The sequence below is a fragment of the Ruditapes philippinarum genome, unplaced genomic scaffold (genome assembly GCF_026571515.1).
Source record: "Ruditapes philippinarum isolate M1 unplaced genomic scaffold, ASM2657151v2 ctg587_1_1_1_1, whole genome shotgun sequence".
In the NCBI taxonomy this organism is placed as follows: Eukaryota; Metazoa; Mollusca; class Bivalvia; order Venerida; family Veneridae; genus Ruditapes; species Ruditapes philippinarum.
In genome coordinates this window covers 581,041-600,272 of record NW_026860903.1, presented here as the reverse complement: position 1 = coordinate 600,272, position 19,232 = coordinate 581,041, and the positions used below count along the sequence as shown (strand labels likewise).

Below are 19,232 nucleotides of genomic sequence, written 5' to 3'. Positions count from 1 at the left end.
GATTTAACGTTAGAATGATATTAAAATTTGACAATGTCGACCGTAAAAAAGCTTCTTTCCAAAATCGATGCAAGTGGCCAACAAAATCCGCTGATTGGCAAAGTGTTTATCATAGGAAAGTTTACAGTGACAGTGGAAGATGTCATTGCCCAAGGTAAAATTTAATACTTTATAATGATGCAGATGTTTTTAAAAGGTTCTATACATTGCTCTGCAGTAAAGGGGGCGGATACATGTAACATGTCATAACATTTTTACTGAAAAAAACAACAGTTTTATTGAAGCAGTCAAACTTGGAGGGGACTTCCTTGTCAATCGATGTTAAACTCATGGAAAAAGCTCACAATAAAGTTAAGCTGCGGACAATTAAAATTTTTGGCCCAACTTGTCTATGGGAAAGTGGCATAAATTTATTTAATAATTTGCACACCCCTGCCCAACAAAAAACATCATAGCCAGTAACACCATTGTCCAAGATCCTGTGTGGAAAGCATGATCAGGCTTGCAATATACATGTAGATTTAACAAATATATATCAATAAGAATGCAAAGAAACGTTTAAAAGATGTTTCATCTGATGGTAAATGAAAAGTGCGGGAATAATAATAAAACATGACGTCATTTACGACGTCACGTCAGTAAGTTGGTTCCCAGCACTGTGCACCCTGGTATTTCTTCACTGAAACAACGTTACGGGCTGAAATTCAGAACAGTGAAAATTACCAAATTGATATTTTCACTGTTTCAAACAGTGAAATAACAGTTTTTTAAATTCATTGATATATTTCTATAAACTACCGAAAAGTAGGGCTGTCATTGAATATCGCGATATCGATATTCATCGTCCGACAAAATATTGATTCACACTTTCAAATATCGATACAAGCTAAAATTTATTTATTTCTCTCAGTGAAAATACCTTTCTATTTTGCGTAATAAGAGAAGTCAATTTTTCCCAGTTTTCTTGGCTAATTTGAACTTGAAACTCTGTTTTCAATTGTGAGTGACAAAAATAACAGAAAAAACAAACTTTTGTTAGTATTTGTAATGTCTAATACAAGCATGCATAACACCATGATCCTAATTAAAAACACATATTTAAATGTTTTTCATTGCACCTACTGTTAAAGTTGATATATCGTTGATATTTGTCTCTAGATATAAAAGCATACCTAATCAATACAAAAAGGTATATTAAATGCATTAATATGTGCCTCATGGAAGCTGTATGTGTTCCATTGTTCCATAGTGCGTACAAAACACAAAAGATGTAGAAATGAGAACACCATATGATGCGCCTGAGAGATTAAAGCTCACAGAACAAATTCTAAATGGAAGGTCTGTTTGTAGCAGTGTAGAGTATAGTGTACTTACACTTGTGATTTAAACATGGAGCGCGGAGGAAGGTAGTCTTGTACTGGTGTAACTCTCCAGGAACGATGGTTAGGAAAACTACCCGCCTATATGACTGAAATACTGTTGGGAAAAGGCGTAAAATGAAACAAACAAACAAGCAAACAGGAACATGGTTTAAAATGCATTAAATGTGACAGATGCTGGGATGGAAGGATATTTAGTATGATGCCTTACATGAATAATCGTATATATTTACCCATTTACAAAGTATCAGACAGTTTTAGAAGTCAAAGTTTATAAGGAAGTAGACTAATCATTGTTATGAGTTTGTGATATATTTGTATTACAGGGGGATTTGCAGTTGTGTTTCTTGTGAAAGCTGCAAATGGAAACAGGTATGCCCTCAAGCGAATGTTTGTCAACAATGATCATGATCTTGCAGTATGTAAAAAAGAAATCCATATAGCTGTAAGTAATTTATCAATGTAATTTCAAAAATATATTCAAGATTTTGTTTCTTTTCTTTAGTTATGTTGTATCGCCTGTTAGAAATAACATCTTGCAAAATTGTTGTAGTCATTTTCTCACCAATGTAGACACTATTATTTAAAAAAAACATGACAACTTTATTTAAAAGACACTTCTTATGTACAGTCAACTCCGCTTATAACGAACTCAATGGGACATTAAAATATCGTTCATTATATCCTAAGTTCGCTTAAAGCGAAAAAACAACAACTTTCTTTGATTTGTGTGGGCGGGCAAATTTGCAGGGAAGAAGCCATATCTGTCACTGGTCACCGATGATATCGCTATATTACGGCAGCGGTTATTTGATGCAGGACATTTTATTTAACAATATATTATGTACATGTATTTGATTAATTGTAGACAAATGTTTCAAATTTTATATGCATAATTTATACATTTAATCCAAACAAAATTTTGAACTACATGAATGCATCTACATATATATGTATTAATGCATTGTTTATAAAGCAATTTTATAATTACTTGGGGTGCGAAACTTACCGTAACAAAGCAGTTGATTTGCAATATTTTGTGAGAACATTTTACCAAAATATTTATTCCCTGAAGCCATAACTTACCTGTACATTCACTCGATTGAATAATTATCGAATAGCGGTATTTATGTATTGATCTTTAATCGAGCGCATCCCGATATTTCAATCAAAACAGTTTGTTAAAATTGACGAAATTATCATGTTTTTCGCTGTTTGGGACTTGAAAAATGGTTCGCTATAGCCAAAAATTCGTTATAAGCGAGTACGTATTAAGTGATGGGATTTTATATAAAATAAAGAAGGAATTGGCCAGGGATTTCAGATTTGTTCTCTATTACCAATAATTCGTTAAAAGTGAGTTCGTTATAAGTGGAGTCGACTGTATATAAATTGGCCTTGGAGGTTTCTGATGCATTCTAAACTGGTCAGTTTAGACTTTATCACCCACTTAAATGAAGGCAGTTCAGGTTGGATCTTAAAAATGTTAAGTTGAAAATGTCAAGTGTTTGAATGTAATAAAACCATCAAATGGTCAAATTTATCACTTCTGTAACAGTATTTTATTTCCATTGTATTGTAAAGCTATATGTTTATGATAATCATACACAGCCCTACACTTGATAATGATTGATCTTATTGACTGTTACATGTACCTGATCTTTATGAAATTAGAAATTAATGCCACCATGAGCATATGATGTAAGGTTAGGAACACTTTGACTGTGCCTAATTAAGCCCTAATTGGTAATAACTATATAACATATTCCAGACTATTGAGACAGTCATAGTTCCATCTTGTTCTCTTTCTGAAATATTGTTTGTGTTTTACTTTTTGTTCTTTATAAAACAAAATAGTTGTTTAGTTCACTAGAGTTTGTGTTGAATTATTCAAGGATAGGTCAAAGTCGAATTGCATAATGACTAATTAGTAATGATATAATGCATGTAATACAATAAGGAAGTATTTTTATTTAATATCTTTTGTTTCAGAGAACATTAAGTGGTCACAAGAATATTATACGATTTGTGGAGTCTAGTGTTACAGTGACCCCAAATAAAGTTTATGAAGTTCTCATTCTTATGCAGTATTGTAGAGGTAAGCTGTTACTATACACATATGGAGAGAAATAATTTTATGGTTTTTTAGTTAAAGAAAATCAAGACTATTTTGCTGTAAAATAAGAAAGTGGCCTTGTTTAAATACAATTGGTAAATAGTTAAAAAAAAAAAACAACAAGGGCTGTCATTTAATATTATGCTACCTATATATTGTTAATATTCATTGGTCAATTTAGTATATAATTTAGAATATTGATACAATTTAAAACGCATTGCAAATTATCTCTCTATATTTTTTGTCTGAAAAAAGAAGTCTCTCCTCTTACTGTTTCTTAGGAAGCTTGAAACCTGATCTCCAAGAATATCTGTGGCCGAGTGGTTAATGTCGTTGACTTCAAATCACCTGTGTCTCACCGCTGTGGGTTTGAATCCCAACAGGGACTTTTGATTCTTTCATGTGAGGCAGCTAACTAGCGATCTAACAGAAATGTCAATGGATCTACTGGTGCCCATTTGTGCTTGAAATAATGCATGGATGGGCACCTAAGGTCTTCCTCCACCTGTTAAGCTGGAAAGTCTCCATATGACCTATACTGTGTCGGTATGATGTAAAACCCAACAAAAAAAAAAGAAATTAAGGACTAAATATATTGATGTTAAATTTTCCTTTAATGACAACCCTAACAGCAACACTGTTCATTTGGTAAATTTCTGGCTCTCATGTCGAAGGAAGACATCTGGAGCCTTTTCCTGCATTATATCAGACATTAGTGGAATTCCATGTTGAACAATCAATCTTTTGTATAAATCTAGGTAGATAGCAGCCTCTCTGATATAGGTATATTGAATGAGGATTTAGTTTAATAGACTCCAAAATAACCAGATGTCACTGTAGAGTTAAGAAAATATTTTTATTGGGCATATTGGGATTCTATGTAGTGTGTATGATGGCCATCATTATACAAGTGAGGTAATAATTTTATTCAGGGACTGTGATACAGTTAATGAATGACCGTATAGGTCAGGGTCTAGGTGAGAGAGAAATCATGCGTATATTCTGTGATACCTGCGAAGCTGTATCTAGACTTCATCATTGTCAAACACCTATAATACATAGAGATCTTAAGGTATGTAAAACTTTTGTATCTGTTTGTCTTTTCTCATCATTAAGTTTGGCAGAATGTTACTTAACAGTCTTAATAGATGTGTTTCAGAAGAGTTGAGTTGAACAGGGATCTGTCCTCTTTCAAAAATTCTTTTAAATTTCCTAAGTGTGATGTATTACGTCTGAGGAATAAGTAAGCTTCAAAGGAAGTAGTGTCTTGCAAGTTTGAAATAAAGTACATGTATGTGTATTAAGTTTGTGGGAACAAACTTTAATTCATCTTCCTCTGTATCGAATTTTCCTCCATGCTTTATAAATCATTATCAATCTGGAATAATTATATGCAGTCTAAAATATAATTAGTTTTGTTTGAAATAATTGTTTTTACTTGGTAAGGAGATATTTAAAGATATATGTATATATTTGATAAAGTTCAAGGTTTTATTTTTCCAAGTTATTATTGCTGCAGAAAGAATTCTGAACGTAATTAATTTTTTTATGTCATTATTTGAGTGAGAAGTTTTATGCTTAAATTGGATGTCTTTGAAGTGAATATTGATGAGTTTTCAATGTAGTTATTGAAAATATTTATAAAGATGTTTTGTATGTTACAGTTAGAGAATGTGTTGATATCAGATGATGGGCATTATGTGTTATGTGATTTTGGAAGTGCTACAGCACGAGTGTTAGATAAAGAACAGCATGATATTAAACAGATAGAAGATGAGATACAAAAGTAAGTTTTATAATGTACACCTGTTATATTTCTAACTAACTTATTCGTGGTCAAGCTGTCAAACAACTTGTTTAGTAAGGACTGCTTCAGCAGTGGCAAATATGCAGTGACAAATACGGGATTAAATCTTAATTACAATGCAGAGAATTATATTGATTTTTCCATTAAAGGTAGGATATAGAAATTAATGTGATTTTCAGCTCACTGAAGCACAAAGTGCTCAGAGATGAGATATTTTGATTGCATAAAGTATGTCTTTCATTGTTTGTTATGGTTCATTTTTAACAATTTCTTCAGTCATCACTTCTCTAACTACACGGGGAATTTTTGCCAAATTTAACTGGAATGATCTTTAGGTGGCCTTTAATGTGATATGTTAATGGCTTTAATCTGATGCACATGTAGGTGACATGAGCTGAATGTAGACTTGAAATCTTTAAAAAAAATTCTTACTGTAAACTGCTATATCCGGAGCCATACATGTAGATATTTTAGCATGAATTCATTACCTTGTAATCCTCTATAAAAAACTTTTTAGGGTCAAAATTGGCCCTGCTGCTAGTGGGGAGGGAGTATCATTTAATCTAAATAAATTGCTGTATATAGGAAAATCTGTTTAAGTCTACTTGTGTGAAAGATATTTGACATGTACTTGACACGTACTGTAGCTTTGTTTGTAAAACTCTACAAAAGTCATTAAAATAAAGCCAGCTGAGAAAAAATTGGCTTGCTCTGAGGTCACTTAGTTTAAATAGACTTACCTAGGAAAACACATTTGCATCATCTTGTGCGAAAATACCATTCCCACAAGGTGATGCATGCACTTCATGCCAAATATCTAAGCAATGAGCTTTGTAGTTTCAGAGAAGAAGACTTTCAGACAAGTTTAATGTATTTAAGTCTATGTAAACTAAATGATCCCAAAGGCAAGGACATTTTTGATATGGTTTTAAATCTTGTAGGATATAGTTTCAGGCAATCATTGTCTTAAGTATTTTGTCTGAAATTTTACAATCTCATTTTTCAAGTTGTCATTTCTCTGTTGATGTAATGTTGTATGATTGAGAAAATGGGTAATGTTTCTATTTTAGGTATACAACTATATCATACAGATCACCTGAGATGATAGATTTATATGGTGGTAAAGCTATTACAACAAAGGCTGATATATGGGTATGTATTCACACACAATATATTTCAAGTTTTTTCCTGGCCCATTATTTATGACCCCCACCCCCCCTGCTAAATTTTTTGAAAGGGACATTGATAAGGTTTCTGAATAGAATTTCTTAATATTTTAGAACAATTGCTTATAAATAGCATCAAGAAAAGAGCTAAAATACTTATTACCACCACATTACATATAAAATTAAAAAAATAGCATAATGTAACATTTTGTTCAGTTCAGTGCAACATAAAAAAAATGACCTTTGAAAGTGGTAATGTCACAAAAGTAAAGTGTTTAAATGTCATCAAAAGTAAACCGTTAAAATGTCATAAGGATATCTAAGTGAAAATCACATACATATATATGTAAGTACTATTCACTGGATCATTGTGAATACACAGACATGCAAATTTAGCACTGAAAGAATTTAAGATGTAATAAGATTATATTAGTTATAGTGGCTAGAAACATTGACAGAAACATTGACAGAATGTCTTATCCTGGATAATCTAGGAGAAAATCACTGAAAATTACAGGAATTTTGTCTATTGGGAAATAATTTCCTCTGTAGAGAAAATTGTAGAAGCTGTTGATATATCTCACCAATTTAAATTGCAAGTTTTCTGTTTAAAATATGAAAATTTGTTCTACATCAGACTTACAGGGTCTCTAACATTTATAACAATATTAGTTCTGACAAACATTCTTTTAAACCCATTTCATATGGACAGCTTTTAACAGACTTTTTGTAAAGTAATTTCTATCTAATTCTGGTTAAGTGTTTCCTGTATTGTTAGTATTAGCTGGCAAAAATTAATACATTGTTAGTTTTATACTATCCAATATAGTTAAACAAATATTTCAACACAGGTAATATTTTAAGGTTTATTTATCTATGTATTTTTAGCACATGAACGTGGATTGTTTTGTGTAAAGCATAGAGGCCATTTTTTTCCAGTTAACAAAACTGTTGAAAATTCATAATTTAATTGTGAACGATTCCCAGAAACATGTGAAAATTTCCCTTTCTCCAATCCAGCTCATCTTTTAAACATGTTTAGCTTTTTATTAAAATCATTATGTATAAATTTGTCTTATCATGGGAAACAATGTGAATGTTTTAAAATTGATATGTTTTTGAAGTTTTCCCTATTTTCTACTGGTAAAATCTAATGCTTAAATCTTCAAATTTAATAAGTATGGGCTGTTTTGAAAAAAAGTTATAGAATCACTGATGAAATTACGTTTTGTATCTCTTATGATGTTAGTTACTATTGAAGTAGTCTAACCTGTCAATAATGGTCAGCAAAGGGACTGACCGGAAATGACTGTAATAGACAGATGATCACTATATTACATTATTAATATTGGTCTGCATTATACTAGCTGCTGTCTGCATGGAACAGGGTCAAGTTATAATCATTTTGAAATTTCAAGTTGTCTAGTGGAAACTTTATATTACAGCTTGGATCATGTTATATAAAGGTGACCACTAACACACATTTTAGACAGTAATTTTTTTTCATTGCAGGCATTAGGTTGTTTATTATACCGGCTGTGTTTCTTCACTCTTCCATTCGGTGAAAGTTCTTTGGCAATACAGAGTGGCAAGTTTACTATACCTGATAACTCTAGATACTCCAAATATGTGCACTCTCTTATAGGTATGTTTTACTATGCTATTTGAAAATATTTAATGATAATCATGGGAAAAAACGTAATCAATAATATGTAAATTATTCATATTACAGATATGAATTATTCATCTTTTTAACTTTAATGAGGCTGATCATTATACGAGAATCGTAGTATATTACTTTTACTTTACTCTTTAACTGTTTCAATAAATAAATAAACATGTTATATATAAGTGCCAATTTTTAGATTTATGCCGTAAGGAAATTACTATATATATCAATATTTCAGTACTTGAAAATTATGTTTATTGTCAGTAAGTTAGTTCTGGTTACCTTCCCATAATGAAGGGAAAAATACCCCTGTTTCATTACAAGATTAACCAAAACTTGCTGTAGAAAAATTCAAAATGTAAACAAGGATGATGTATTTTAAGGTAAATGATATATTTGTTAAATTTTTTAAAGACAGAAGATGACAGGGTACTGATTTAAATGCTATGATTACATGAGACTATATTGTATCAATGTATTGTAATATATGTGTGTATTTATGACAGGTTACATGTTAGAAGAAGATCCAGATAAAAGACCAGATATATTTCAAGTTTCCAGTGTAGCATTTAGATTGGCTCGTAAAGAGTGTCCTGTGCCAAATATGAATGTAAGTGTATTATACCTTATACAGGGGAGGTAATTGCCACATGTAGAAACAATCAGTTTTCTTTACTATTTATTTTCATGCCATTTTATGGCCAGACTATCAGCATGTTCAATTATATGAACTCAGAATTGTAGATGTTGTTAAACTGCTGGAACCAAAAGTGATCAGCCTTGGCTACCAGTATGGAGCTAGGTCAGACTGCACATCCGTACAGCCTGACCAGGCTGTTTACTGTCGGCTGACCAACTTTAAATTTTCATCCCAAAAATTGATAATGGTCTGTTCCAAAGATGGAAGTCGGACAGGTCCATTTAAGAAATTCAGCAGTTTAAAAATAAAAGTTATTTTGCTGTACCATTTAAACTACTGCTTGAAGGATAATATGTAGTATGTGAAATTTAGAAGAAAACTTTCTTATCATATTGAATTATGCATATCATATTCTAAGTGATGTTAATGCTATTTAGTGAAATATGAAGCAGTTATATTTTACCTTGTCAATTTTGGATATGTGTTTATATTTAAGGGAGCTCCAATACCAGACATCAACCAACTTCCAGTTCCACTCACAGAGAGTGACTCAAGACAAGTCAAAAATACTGTCAAGTTAGTATTTTAATGTTAATGATTCTTATTGAGATCAGTCAAAATTATATCAACTTTGCTTTATTCCAAGAATTCTAGAATTTACATTTATAATAACTCACATAGGGATGGAACAATTTAAAAATTAAATTGGTAACAAAAGAAAAAAAACTTTGAGCACTTAATGTGAACTTTCCATTAAGTCAAGAGAAAATATTTTGTAACACATTTTATTATACGTGTATACCTTTAAGTTTTCTGATGAGAATACATTTATTTTTTGTGGGTAAATATGAAAATCATATTCAATACTTGTATTTATTGACTAGCCTGTGTTATATGTCAAACATAACGATGGACTAGTTGTGTGTAGAGCATTTGTACATATCTGCATGTCTGGAACCATTTGTGAGGGAAAACCCAAGTTTATTTTTAGAATTGTCAGTTTTTTTCACAACATTGATGTATATGGTACTAAATGCACCTAAACTGACAATGAAATGTGAATGAAACAATAAATGGGCTCATGTTGAGTACAACTTTACACAATAAACTCAAGCAATATAACCCATCAGAGTAGCACATCCCCGAAATATTCCCTATTCATTTAAAGATTTGATAACAAATTATAAAACAACTGAAATGTTTAAATTTAAATTGGATGAACTGTTTTAATTTTTCTAATATATGACATAATTGTATTTTCAACAGATCTACTCCAGTGACTACAGTAGAAAGTACAACTGTAGCTCCTCGTCAGAGACCTAAGGGACAGAACTCTGCTGGTACAAGTGGGCTAGCCCCTCCTGTACAGACTTCTATAGCTCCAAGACGGAGACCCCAAGCTAATGCTGGTAATTCAGGTAATACTCTTATTTCCTACCTAATAAAGATGATTGAAAATGTTTCATAAGTAAATAAATGAAAAAAATGCATTTAGAACAAGTTATTTTATAGATAATAAAGGAACTATCAGTGCATTCTCTAATTTGATTTTGATAGTGATTTTGATTATTTGGATTTGTATATATAAACAACATTTCTTGTTTTATATATGGGAATATAATGACATGTTGATATATCATGTACAGATTCAGCTGCTCAGCAACAAGCTCAAGCTTTAATTCAGCAACAACAACAACAACAGATCCAGCAACAACAGAAGCAGCAACAACAATTGCAACAGCAGCAGCAACAAGACTTTGCTCAACAACAACAAGCACAACAACAACAAGGAAGTACACCTGGTGTACAACAACAGGTAATAACTTGCATTTGACACATCCATATTTTTTTTTTGAGATAAACATTAGAAATATGTTTATTTGCATATACAAAGTAAAAATAAAAAGAAAAAAAAAATTGGAAACCCATAAAATTTTTATTTTGGGGTAAAATAATTTAAAAATCCCCTTTCCCAAAACCTTATCAGAATTTTTGTCTAAAAAGATATAAAAATTTTTATTTTTTGAACAAAGGTTTCAAAATCCAAAGGGGAAGGGGGGCCGGGGGTTACGGTTTTTTTTTATTTTCATCAAACTTTTCTGAAAATTAAGGGGTCAAAACTTTAATTTAAGTTTTTGTTTTTTTTGGGAAAAAACAAGAAAAAAATTTTGTTTAAACCTTTTGGGTAAAAAACGGGGCCCACAATGCCCGGGTTTCCAGGGGAAAAACCCATGCAAATCCCTTTGAATTCCACATTTTTGGGGGTTTCTGTTTATTTTACAATTTCCTTTTTTAAGAATATGTTTAAATTTTGAGGCATTTAAGGGAACAATATTTCAGTTTTATTTTAAAACAATTTTAATTTAAATGTAGGGTTTTTTAAAAGAAAAATTTTTTTGGGAAAAACCAAGAAATTCAAGTGTAATTTTAAACCGTTTTACCGAAAAAAAAATTATATTTTTCCGCAGGCCGTTTTGTTTTAGGGGCGGGGTCAGGGGGGCCCTTTTCCCCAAAAGGTTTCACACTCAAGGTTTATTTACCAACGGGCCCCGGGGGGTGAAAATATCCCTCCCCCACCCGGGAAAAAACCAGAAATTACATGCCAAACAAAACCCCTACAGCAACAAAAAAAAAGGCCTTCAACCCCAAAAATTTAAAAACCAGCCCCCAAAGGCTGCCTTCCCAAACCCAACCAGGTTTCAAAGCAAACAACCCAGCATGTTGGTCCCCCTCACTTCCATAACACACAAGGGTTTAGCCCTTGTGGGAAAATTGCCCCCCCCCCCAAGGAACATATTTAAAAACTTAAGGGGAAAAGCCAAAAAGAAAGCTTAAAAATTTTAAAAATTGGGCATTTTTTAAAAAAGTTTTATTTTTTTAGTTTAAAATTTTTTGAAAGTCCCTAGGTAAATTAAAATACTTTTTATAATTTGGTTAAATTTCAATTTTAGCTTTGATTTTTCAACAAATTTTTTTTTCAAAAAAATTTTTTGGCCCTGCCCCTTTTGGTTAAAATTAAACCCGCAATTTTTTTAGCTCCCCCCCCTGTCAAAAGTTGACATGGGGTTTTTTGTGATCGCTTTTCGGTTCCCCCCCGGTCCTCCTTTCCCTTTCGTCCTCCGAAAAAATTTTTGGTTTTAAAATTTTGGACTTTCCCCTTTCAAAAAAAAAAAACCAAATGACCCCAATTTTTCCTTTCCCAAAAAACTTCACAGGAATTTCCCTTTTGGGGGTCCCCTTTTTAAAAAAAATTTTTTTCAAAGAAATTTAAATTTCCCAGGGCAAACTCTGTTCCCCATGGCAACCGAAAAAGGAAAAAAACCTTTTTTTAAAATATCTTTTTTTAAAAAACAACCCAAAGGGGTTAGAGGTTTTAAGATTTTTGGCCCTTTGAAAAACCTTTTCTTTTTGGGTTGAGTTTCTCCCCAAGTTTTTTTTCAAAAATAAACCCTCCGGGGGGTCAAAATTTGGGCCCCCCCCCCCAAAGGGGGTTCCAAATTGGTTTTTCCCCCTTTTTCCCGGCATAAAAAGTAAAAACTTTAAAAAAAATCTTTTTTTTAAAAAAACCCAAAAAGAGTTTAAAAATTTTAAGAATTTTTTGGGCCTTTGAAAAAAATTCTTTTTTATTTGGTTTGTCTACCAAGTTTTTTTAAAAATTAAAAAACCCCCTGGGTTTTTGGGGGTTTCCCAAAAATTCCCCCTCCCCCGCCCCCGGGTAAAAAGGGTTCCCCCCCATTTGGGGGATCCTTTCCCTTAATAACCCCTTGGTGGCCAAATTTTTTTAAGTTAAAAAAATTTTAAAAAATTTTCTTTTTTTTAAAAAACCTTTTAGAGCTAGGTTTAGAATTTGGCATAAAAAACATTTTCCCAAAGTGAATTTTTCAAACCAAGTTTTTTTTAAAAAAAACCCCGGGGGCGGAAAAAATTTTGGGCCCCCGGGCCCCGGGGGGTAAAATTGATTTTTTTCCCTATACGCTTTATAGTAAAAAATTTTAAAAAAATCCCCTTTTTAAAAAAACCAAAAGAGCAAAGGCTTAGATTTTTTGGTTTGAAAACCTTCGAAGTGAAATTTTTAAGTTTTTTTCAAAAAAAAACCCCTTTGGGGTTTAAAAATTTGCCCCCGCCCCAGGGAAATAAAAATTTTCCCTATATGAAATATGTAAAAAAAACCAATCTTCTTTTAAAAAACCCCAAAAGAGCTAGAGCTAAATTTTTTGCTAAAACATTTTTCTAATGAGTTTTTTTTACCAAGTTTGTTCAAAAAAACCCCCGGGGGTTTCCCAAAAATTGGCCCCGCCCCAGGGGTTTCATTTTTTTCCCTATAGGGCATTTTGAAAACCCTTAAAAAATTTTTTTTTTAAAGAATTTCAAAGGTTTAGAGCAAAGGGAAAATTTAGAAATGAAACATGTTTTTTAAGGGGGTGTCTACCAAGTATGTTCAAAAAAAAGGGCCCGGGGGGTAAAAAAATTTCCCCACCCGGGGGGGGGGGGCATTGATTTTTTCCTTATAAGGGGGGATAGGAAAAAAACTTAAAAATTCTTTTTTGAAAAAACCAAAAAAGTTAAAGTTTAGAAAATTAACCCAAAAAAACATCTTTAAGAAAAATATCTACAAAGTTTTTTTCAAAAAAAAGGGCCCGGGGGAAAAAACTGGCCCCCTGCCCCAAGGGGTTTCATTTTTTTACTATAGGGTGTAAAAGGAAAAAAACTTTAAAAAACCCCTTTTTTTTAAAAAAACCCCAATAAAAGGTTTGGGAATTTGGGATGTTTAGCTTTGAAACATTTTTTTTTTTAAATGGGGTTTTTACCAAGTCTGTTCAAATAAAAAAAAAAAAAAACCCCTTTGGTAAAAAGGGGCCCCGGGGTTGGCGGGGGGGGCTATATACAGGTAAAGCGACCTCGGGCCCACCCAGGGGGCCCCTCTTGGTTTTTGGGACTTTTTTACCTGACATTCTTGTTTTCATGTTTGGGGGCAGTTGCCCTTTTAAAGGGAATTTTACCCCAGCTGCCTGTACAAAACAAAAATATCTTTTTAAAGGGGCTGCAAAGAATTTTTGAATTTTTTCCCACTTGTTTGAAAGGGGCCCCCAATTTACATTTTTTTTTAAACTTTACACGATTGTTTAAAAAACCAAAAACGATCCCTTCCCAAAATGTTTGGTACTTTCTAGGGGTCCCAAATATTTATTTTCCATGTTTCAAAGTTGCCAAATGATAATTTCATTTAATACATGTACAAAAAATAATTTTTCGGGGCCCTCATCACAAAAGGGGCGTTACCCCCATTTCTCATTGGAAACCCCCCTTTTCCGTTTCCTTTTAAAAAATCAAAGGGAAAAATAAAACTTTCCCAAAAAAAAACAAATTTTTGGCAAAATAAATTTTTTTAAACTTTAAAATGAATTAATTAGGTTGAAAAAAATTTTTCATAAAATTAACAGGCAAAATTTAAAGGTATTTGTAAGAAAATTTTCAAAACCCTTAAACGAAAAATTTTATTGTAAACGTTAGAATAAAAATCATGGTTTCCCAGTCACATCATTTTAATTTGTCCCCAAAGTTTTTGTTTTTTAAATTTTTGAAGGAAAACTAGCCCAATGAAAAAAAAGATTAAAAAAAAAAAAAGGGGCCACCCTTTATTTATTTATATTTTTTTTGGTAAAAAACACCTTAAAGGAAGAGATATATTTTTTTACTTGCAGTACATGATCAGCAAACAAAAAAAAGGAAAGGGTTTAATGCACAGCAACGAGGGAGTCGTCAGATGAAAAACCAGTTTTAAATCGGGTTATTTTTAAAAGGAGAGGTTACGGGGTTCACGGGAGATTTTTAGAACAAAAAAACAGGGAAACCCCAAATTTTTGGTATGTTTTAAAATTTGTGAATATTTCTCTTTTAAAAATAAAAAAAAGGCTCAAATTTTTTTTATCTTCATTTTATTAAACATTTCTGGTTTGGCGGGGAAAGTATCTGAAAATAGATATTAAGCTTTAAATGGGATATCTTGTCCCACCAACTGCCTTGGCAAATTTTGATAAAAAAATTCAAACAGGGAATTATCCTTACGTGTTTTTTTGTTTTACTAATCATTTACAGTTGCTGAACAAAGAATTGCTGTCTGTATTATTACAAATAGAAATTTAAAATTTTGGTTGACAATTCCTTATTTTGGAAGGGAAACTTTAATTTTACCAAATAGCCCAATTAATGTAATGCTTGCCCATGTTAAACTGGTAACACCTAGGTGTTAGCCCATTTTTAAAAAATAACTCCAATATGAAGTTTAGCATGAAAAAATTAACAATAGTATTGTCAGATTTAGGGTATCTGTATTAAGTGATGAGCATTACTATTTTTATTGTGAAAAAAGATTGCCATAGCCCATGTAGGGGTGCGAAATTTGGCAAAAATGAGGGCTACCCTGAGTTGTTATTGGACCATTAATGTTTTTTTTTTTTTAACAGATACCCCCCCCCCCCCCCCCCCCCCCCCCCCCCTTGGAACAGATGGGTGGAGTTGGAAAAGGAGAGGGCCAGCCCCAGTTGAATTGTGTTCAGTGATTAGTGATACCCTCTACCCAACACATGATGTAAATCAGAAATAAGAAAACATTCCAACAAACCATTAGTTAATAAAAAACCTTTCCAGGGACCTCTTGCCCTCAAAAACCACCTAAACCTCCCAGGAAATGTTGATACCCATTTTTTCTTTTACTGAATGACAAGTTTTTCAAAGGAACTTATTCTTTATATGCCATATTACCTTGAAATTTTTATTTTGATATTTATTAAATTAGATCAGATTAGATTGTGAAAAATTAATTTATGTGATTTTTTCCCAAAAACTATTTCAGGGTGTTTTTCTCAACCTCTTGATTCTAAAACACCCCCCTTTAAACCCCAAAGACGGCATTTAAAAAGGTTTCATCGTCAAAAACTAAATGAATTTCTGGCTATCGTAGGGGTTTGGGAAAGGGGGCAGTCCCTTTAGGGAAAAAATAGGGTTTTGGGGGGGCCCAGATACCCTCCAGTGCCATTCTTTAAACCCAAAAACCCAAAAAATTTTTGCAACCACTAGTCCTATAAAACTCCCCATCTAGGAAAATTTTCCCCTTATAAAAAAAATTTTTTTTTACTGGTTCACTTTTTTTTTACTTTTGGTTGGGGAAAAAAACAAAATAAGAGGATTTTAGAAGAATTTTTAATTTTAATTTATTTTGAAAACTCCCTATTTCCATTTTTAAACTTTTTCATAATTTTTTAATGTAGACCCAAAGTTTAAATCTTTCTAAATCAAAGCTTTTTCATTTTGCAAAGAGGGAAAAAAGTGCTTAGTTAAAGGGAAAAGAAATTGAAATAAACGTAAAAAACTGTATTCTTTATCATCAAAGATTGATTAATTCTTGTTAAATTGAAAATTTTTTTTAAATTAACAAGATGTTAAAAAATGCTTTTCCAATTTACACATTTATATTTTTGACTTGACATTCTTTAATTTTTTTAATTGACATTATTAAAAATAATTATTTTTTGTTAGGGGCCAATTGGGAAATGATCGGACAGTTTCCATGGATAAATGGAATCCCCTTTGGAAAGAAGATAATTTGGGAAATTGAGACGGAGGGTTCAATATTTGGGAAAAGGAGTTGTTGATAAAACTACGAAAGAGGTTCAAACAGTAGTTAAGTTTTTCTATATATAGCATTCAAAAAGAGGAATATTGTATGTTTGAGTATTAAATTGAGGCTGGAAATTTGTGTTCTTAATTATACCCCCGCACAACAAAGTTGTAAGGGGGGTATACTGGAATCAGCTTGTCCGGCCGTCCGGCTGTCTGTCGGTTTTTTCTTGTCCGCCCAATAACTTAAGATTCCTTTGACCCTTAGTCTTCATATTTGGCATGGAGGTTAGTCATGATTAGAAGATGACACCTATTGATTTTTAGGTCACTAGGTCAAAGGTCAAGGTCACAGGGGCATTGACTTCAAAAAGCTTGTCCGCCAACTTAAGATTCCTTTGACCTACAGTCGTCATATTTGGCATGGAGGTTAGTCATGATTAGTAGATGACCCCTATTGATTTTTAGGTCACTAGGTCAAAGGTCAAGGTCACAGGGGCCTGGACTTCAAAAAGCTTGTTCGCCCAATAACTTAAGATTCCTTTGACCTACAGTCGTCATATTTAGCATGGAGGTTAGTCATGATTAGTAGATGACCCCTATTGATTTTGAGGTCACCAGGTCAAAGGTCAAGGTCACAGGGGCCTTGACTTCAAAAAGCTTGTACGCCCAATAACTTAAGATTCCTTTGACCCATAGTCTTCGTATTTGGCATTGAGGTTAGTCATGATTAATAGATGACCCTATTGATTTTTAGGTCACCAGGTCAAAGGTCAAGGTCACAGGGGCCTTGACTTCAAAAAGCTTGTCCGCCCAATAACTTAAGATTCCTTTTACCCACAGTCTTCATATTTGGCATGGAGGCTAGTCATGATAAGTAGATGACCCCTATTGACTTTGAAGTCACCAGGTCAAAGGTCAAGGTCACAGGGGCCTTGACTTCAAAAAGCTTGTCCGCCCAATAACTTAAGATTCCTTTGACCCACAGTCTTCATATTTGGCATGGAGGTTAGTCATGATTAGTAGATGACCCCTATTGACTTTGAGGTCACCAGGTCAAAGGTCAAGGTCACAGGGGCCTTGACTTCAAAAAAAGCTTGTCTGCCTAATAACTTTAGATTCCTTTGACCCACAGTCTTCATATTTGGCATGGATGTTGATCATGATTAGTAGATGACCCCTTTTGATTTTGAGGTCACTGGATCAAAGGTCAAGGTCATAGGGACTTTGACTTCAAAAAGTTTGTCCACCCATTAACTTAAGATTCCTTTGACCCACAGTCTTTATATTTGGCATGGATGTTGATCATGACTATAAGGTGACCCCTATTGATTTTGAGGTCACTGGGTCAAAGGTCAAGGTCACAGGGACCTTGACAAAAAAAAAGCTTTTCTTCTCAATTGCTAAAGAATGTCCTGTCTGCAATGTATTGATTTTGACATTTTCACATTTGAAGCATGTAGAATAAATAACTTAGCAATGCACTGGCTTAGTAACCTCAGATTTGGCAGGGAGGTTGTCCTTGAGCTCTAAATGGCCACTGTTGATTCTGACAAAGTGGTATGCGGGGGTATTCACGCCATGATAGTGGCAGTTCTAGTTTAACAAGCTTTGTTATTGATACAGAAAGATTAAATTATGACATAGCCCAGTTTATGTATTGTATTTCAGTATCTGCACATAAAAATGATGCATATTGTTTGGTTACCTTATCATGCAGTCATCTTCTAGCTGTAAATTTCTTTTAAATGTAGCTGTCCTTCACTTCTGTAGGACTTTTGAATCTTTCATATGAGGAAACTATTCAGCTAAAATACAGTGGTTCGACTATGATGCCCACACTTGCCTGAAATAATGCATACTAGGGCACCTGAGGTCTACCTCAAACAAGAAAGCGGGAAATTTGCCTTTTGACTTTCACAGTATTTGTGACTTATAATTCAACAACAAATGTATATGATGATTATTATTTTTCTAGAAACATAGAAATATATCAAATAGCATATAATGTTATCATGCACATAGACTGTATGTATTTTTTTTTAACATTTAGTACATTTGTTTACAGGTATATCAAATGTTAAGAGTAGAGAAGATTTGGTAATGTCCGGGTCTGATTCTTCCACTGATCCATTCCAAAATGCTCCATTTAAAAAGCATGGTAAGTTCTTATTATTTTGTTCCACTTACTAAACTTACATATATGTATAAATTTGTAACAAATTTCAGAATTCTTTTTTCAAAGTGGTAAGTAAACTTTGATATCAAATAAATATTTCGCTATCTTGCGGTGGATATTTTCTTATCTTCATAACTTCTGACTGTTTCCCAAATTATATAATTTCTATCCCAGGCATTTATTTGTTTATTAAAAAGGACATATATTTTCTGTGTGTATATATACATGTGTACCCATAACCATAGCATGTACAATGTGTTAATTATAATGATTATAGTATATTTGCACTAGCACCTGTCAATGGCACTTTTTTTTCTGGTAAAAACAAAAATATATTATAAAATGTATGCTATATTTTGAAAGGATGAGAGAGATTGATTAAAAGACTGTATAAATTATAATTTGTATACTTTTTAGTGTATTGTATATTTTGTGAACTATGTTCTGTTTGGCCGTGGAAAGTTTCAGCTGCCTGTTTGCCCTTTGTGTTTATTAAAACAAGGAAAACTTGGGAATATATTCAGTTAAATTGTTGATAAATATAGCTATATAATGGTTGTATTAATGCCTGTTTGCTTTTTAAAATAGGAATTTGTCCAAATCCTATATATGAAAATTTAATATTGGTGAAATGTTAATTATTGTCAAAAGAAATCTTT

General features: G+C 32.6%; 1 protein-coding gene across 1 annotated transcript in view; it reads left to right on the top strand.

The window, feature by feature from the left end:
* Positions 1-14: 14 nt before the first annotated feature.
* Positions 15-19,232, top strand: part of LOC132713821 (AP2-associated protein kinase 1-like) — a 29,632-nt gene continuing 10,414 nt past the window's right edge. Inside the window, exons 1-14 of the mRNA XM_060696495.1 lie at positions 15-154; positions 1,706-1,824; positions 3,372-3,477; positions 4,428-4,567; positions 5,160-5,281; positions 6,373-6,454; positions 7,981-8,113; positions 8,644-8,747; positions 9,274-9,353; positions 10,044-10,195; positions 10,424-10,593; positions 14,874-14,893; positions 16,444-16,457; positions 18,463-18,555. Of these exons, the coding sequence (XP_060552478.1) occupies positions 34-154; positions 1,706-1,824; positions 3,372-3,477; positions 4,428-4,567; positions 5,160-5,281; positions 6,373-6,454; positions 7,981-8,113; positions 8,644-8,747; positions 9,274-9,353; positions 10,044-10,195; positions 10,424-10,593; positions 14,874-14,893; positions 16,444-16,457; positions 18,463-18,555 (1,456 nt within the window). The 5' untranslated portion in view covers positions 15-33. The remainder of the gene's footprint in view (positions 155-1,705; positions 1,825-3,371; positions 3,478-4,427; positions 4,568-5,159; positions 5,282-6,372; positions 6,455-7,980; positions 8,114-8,643; positions 8,748-9,273; positions 9,354-10,043; positions 10,196-10,423; positions 10,594-14,873; positions 14,894-16,443; positions 16,458-18,462; positions 18,556-19,232) is intronic.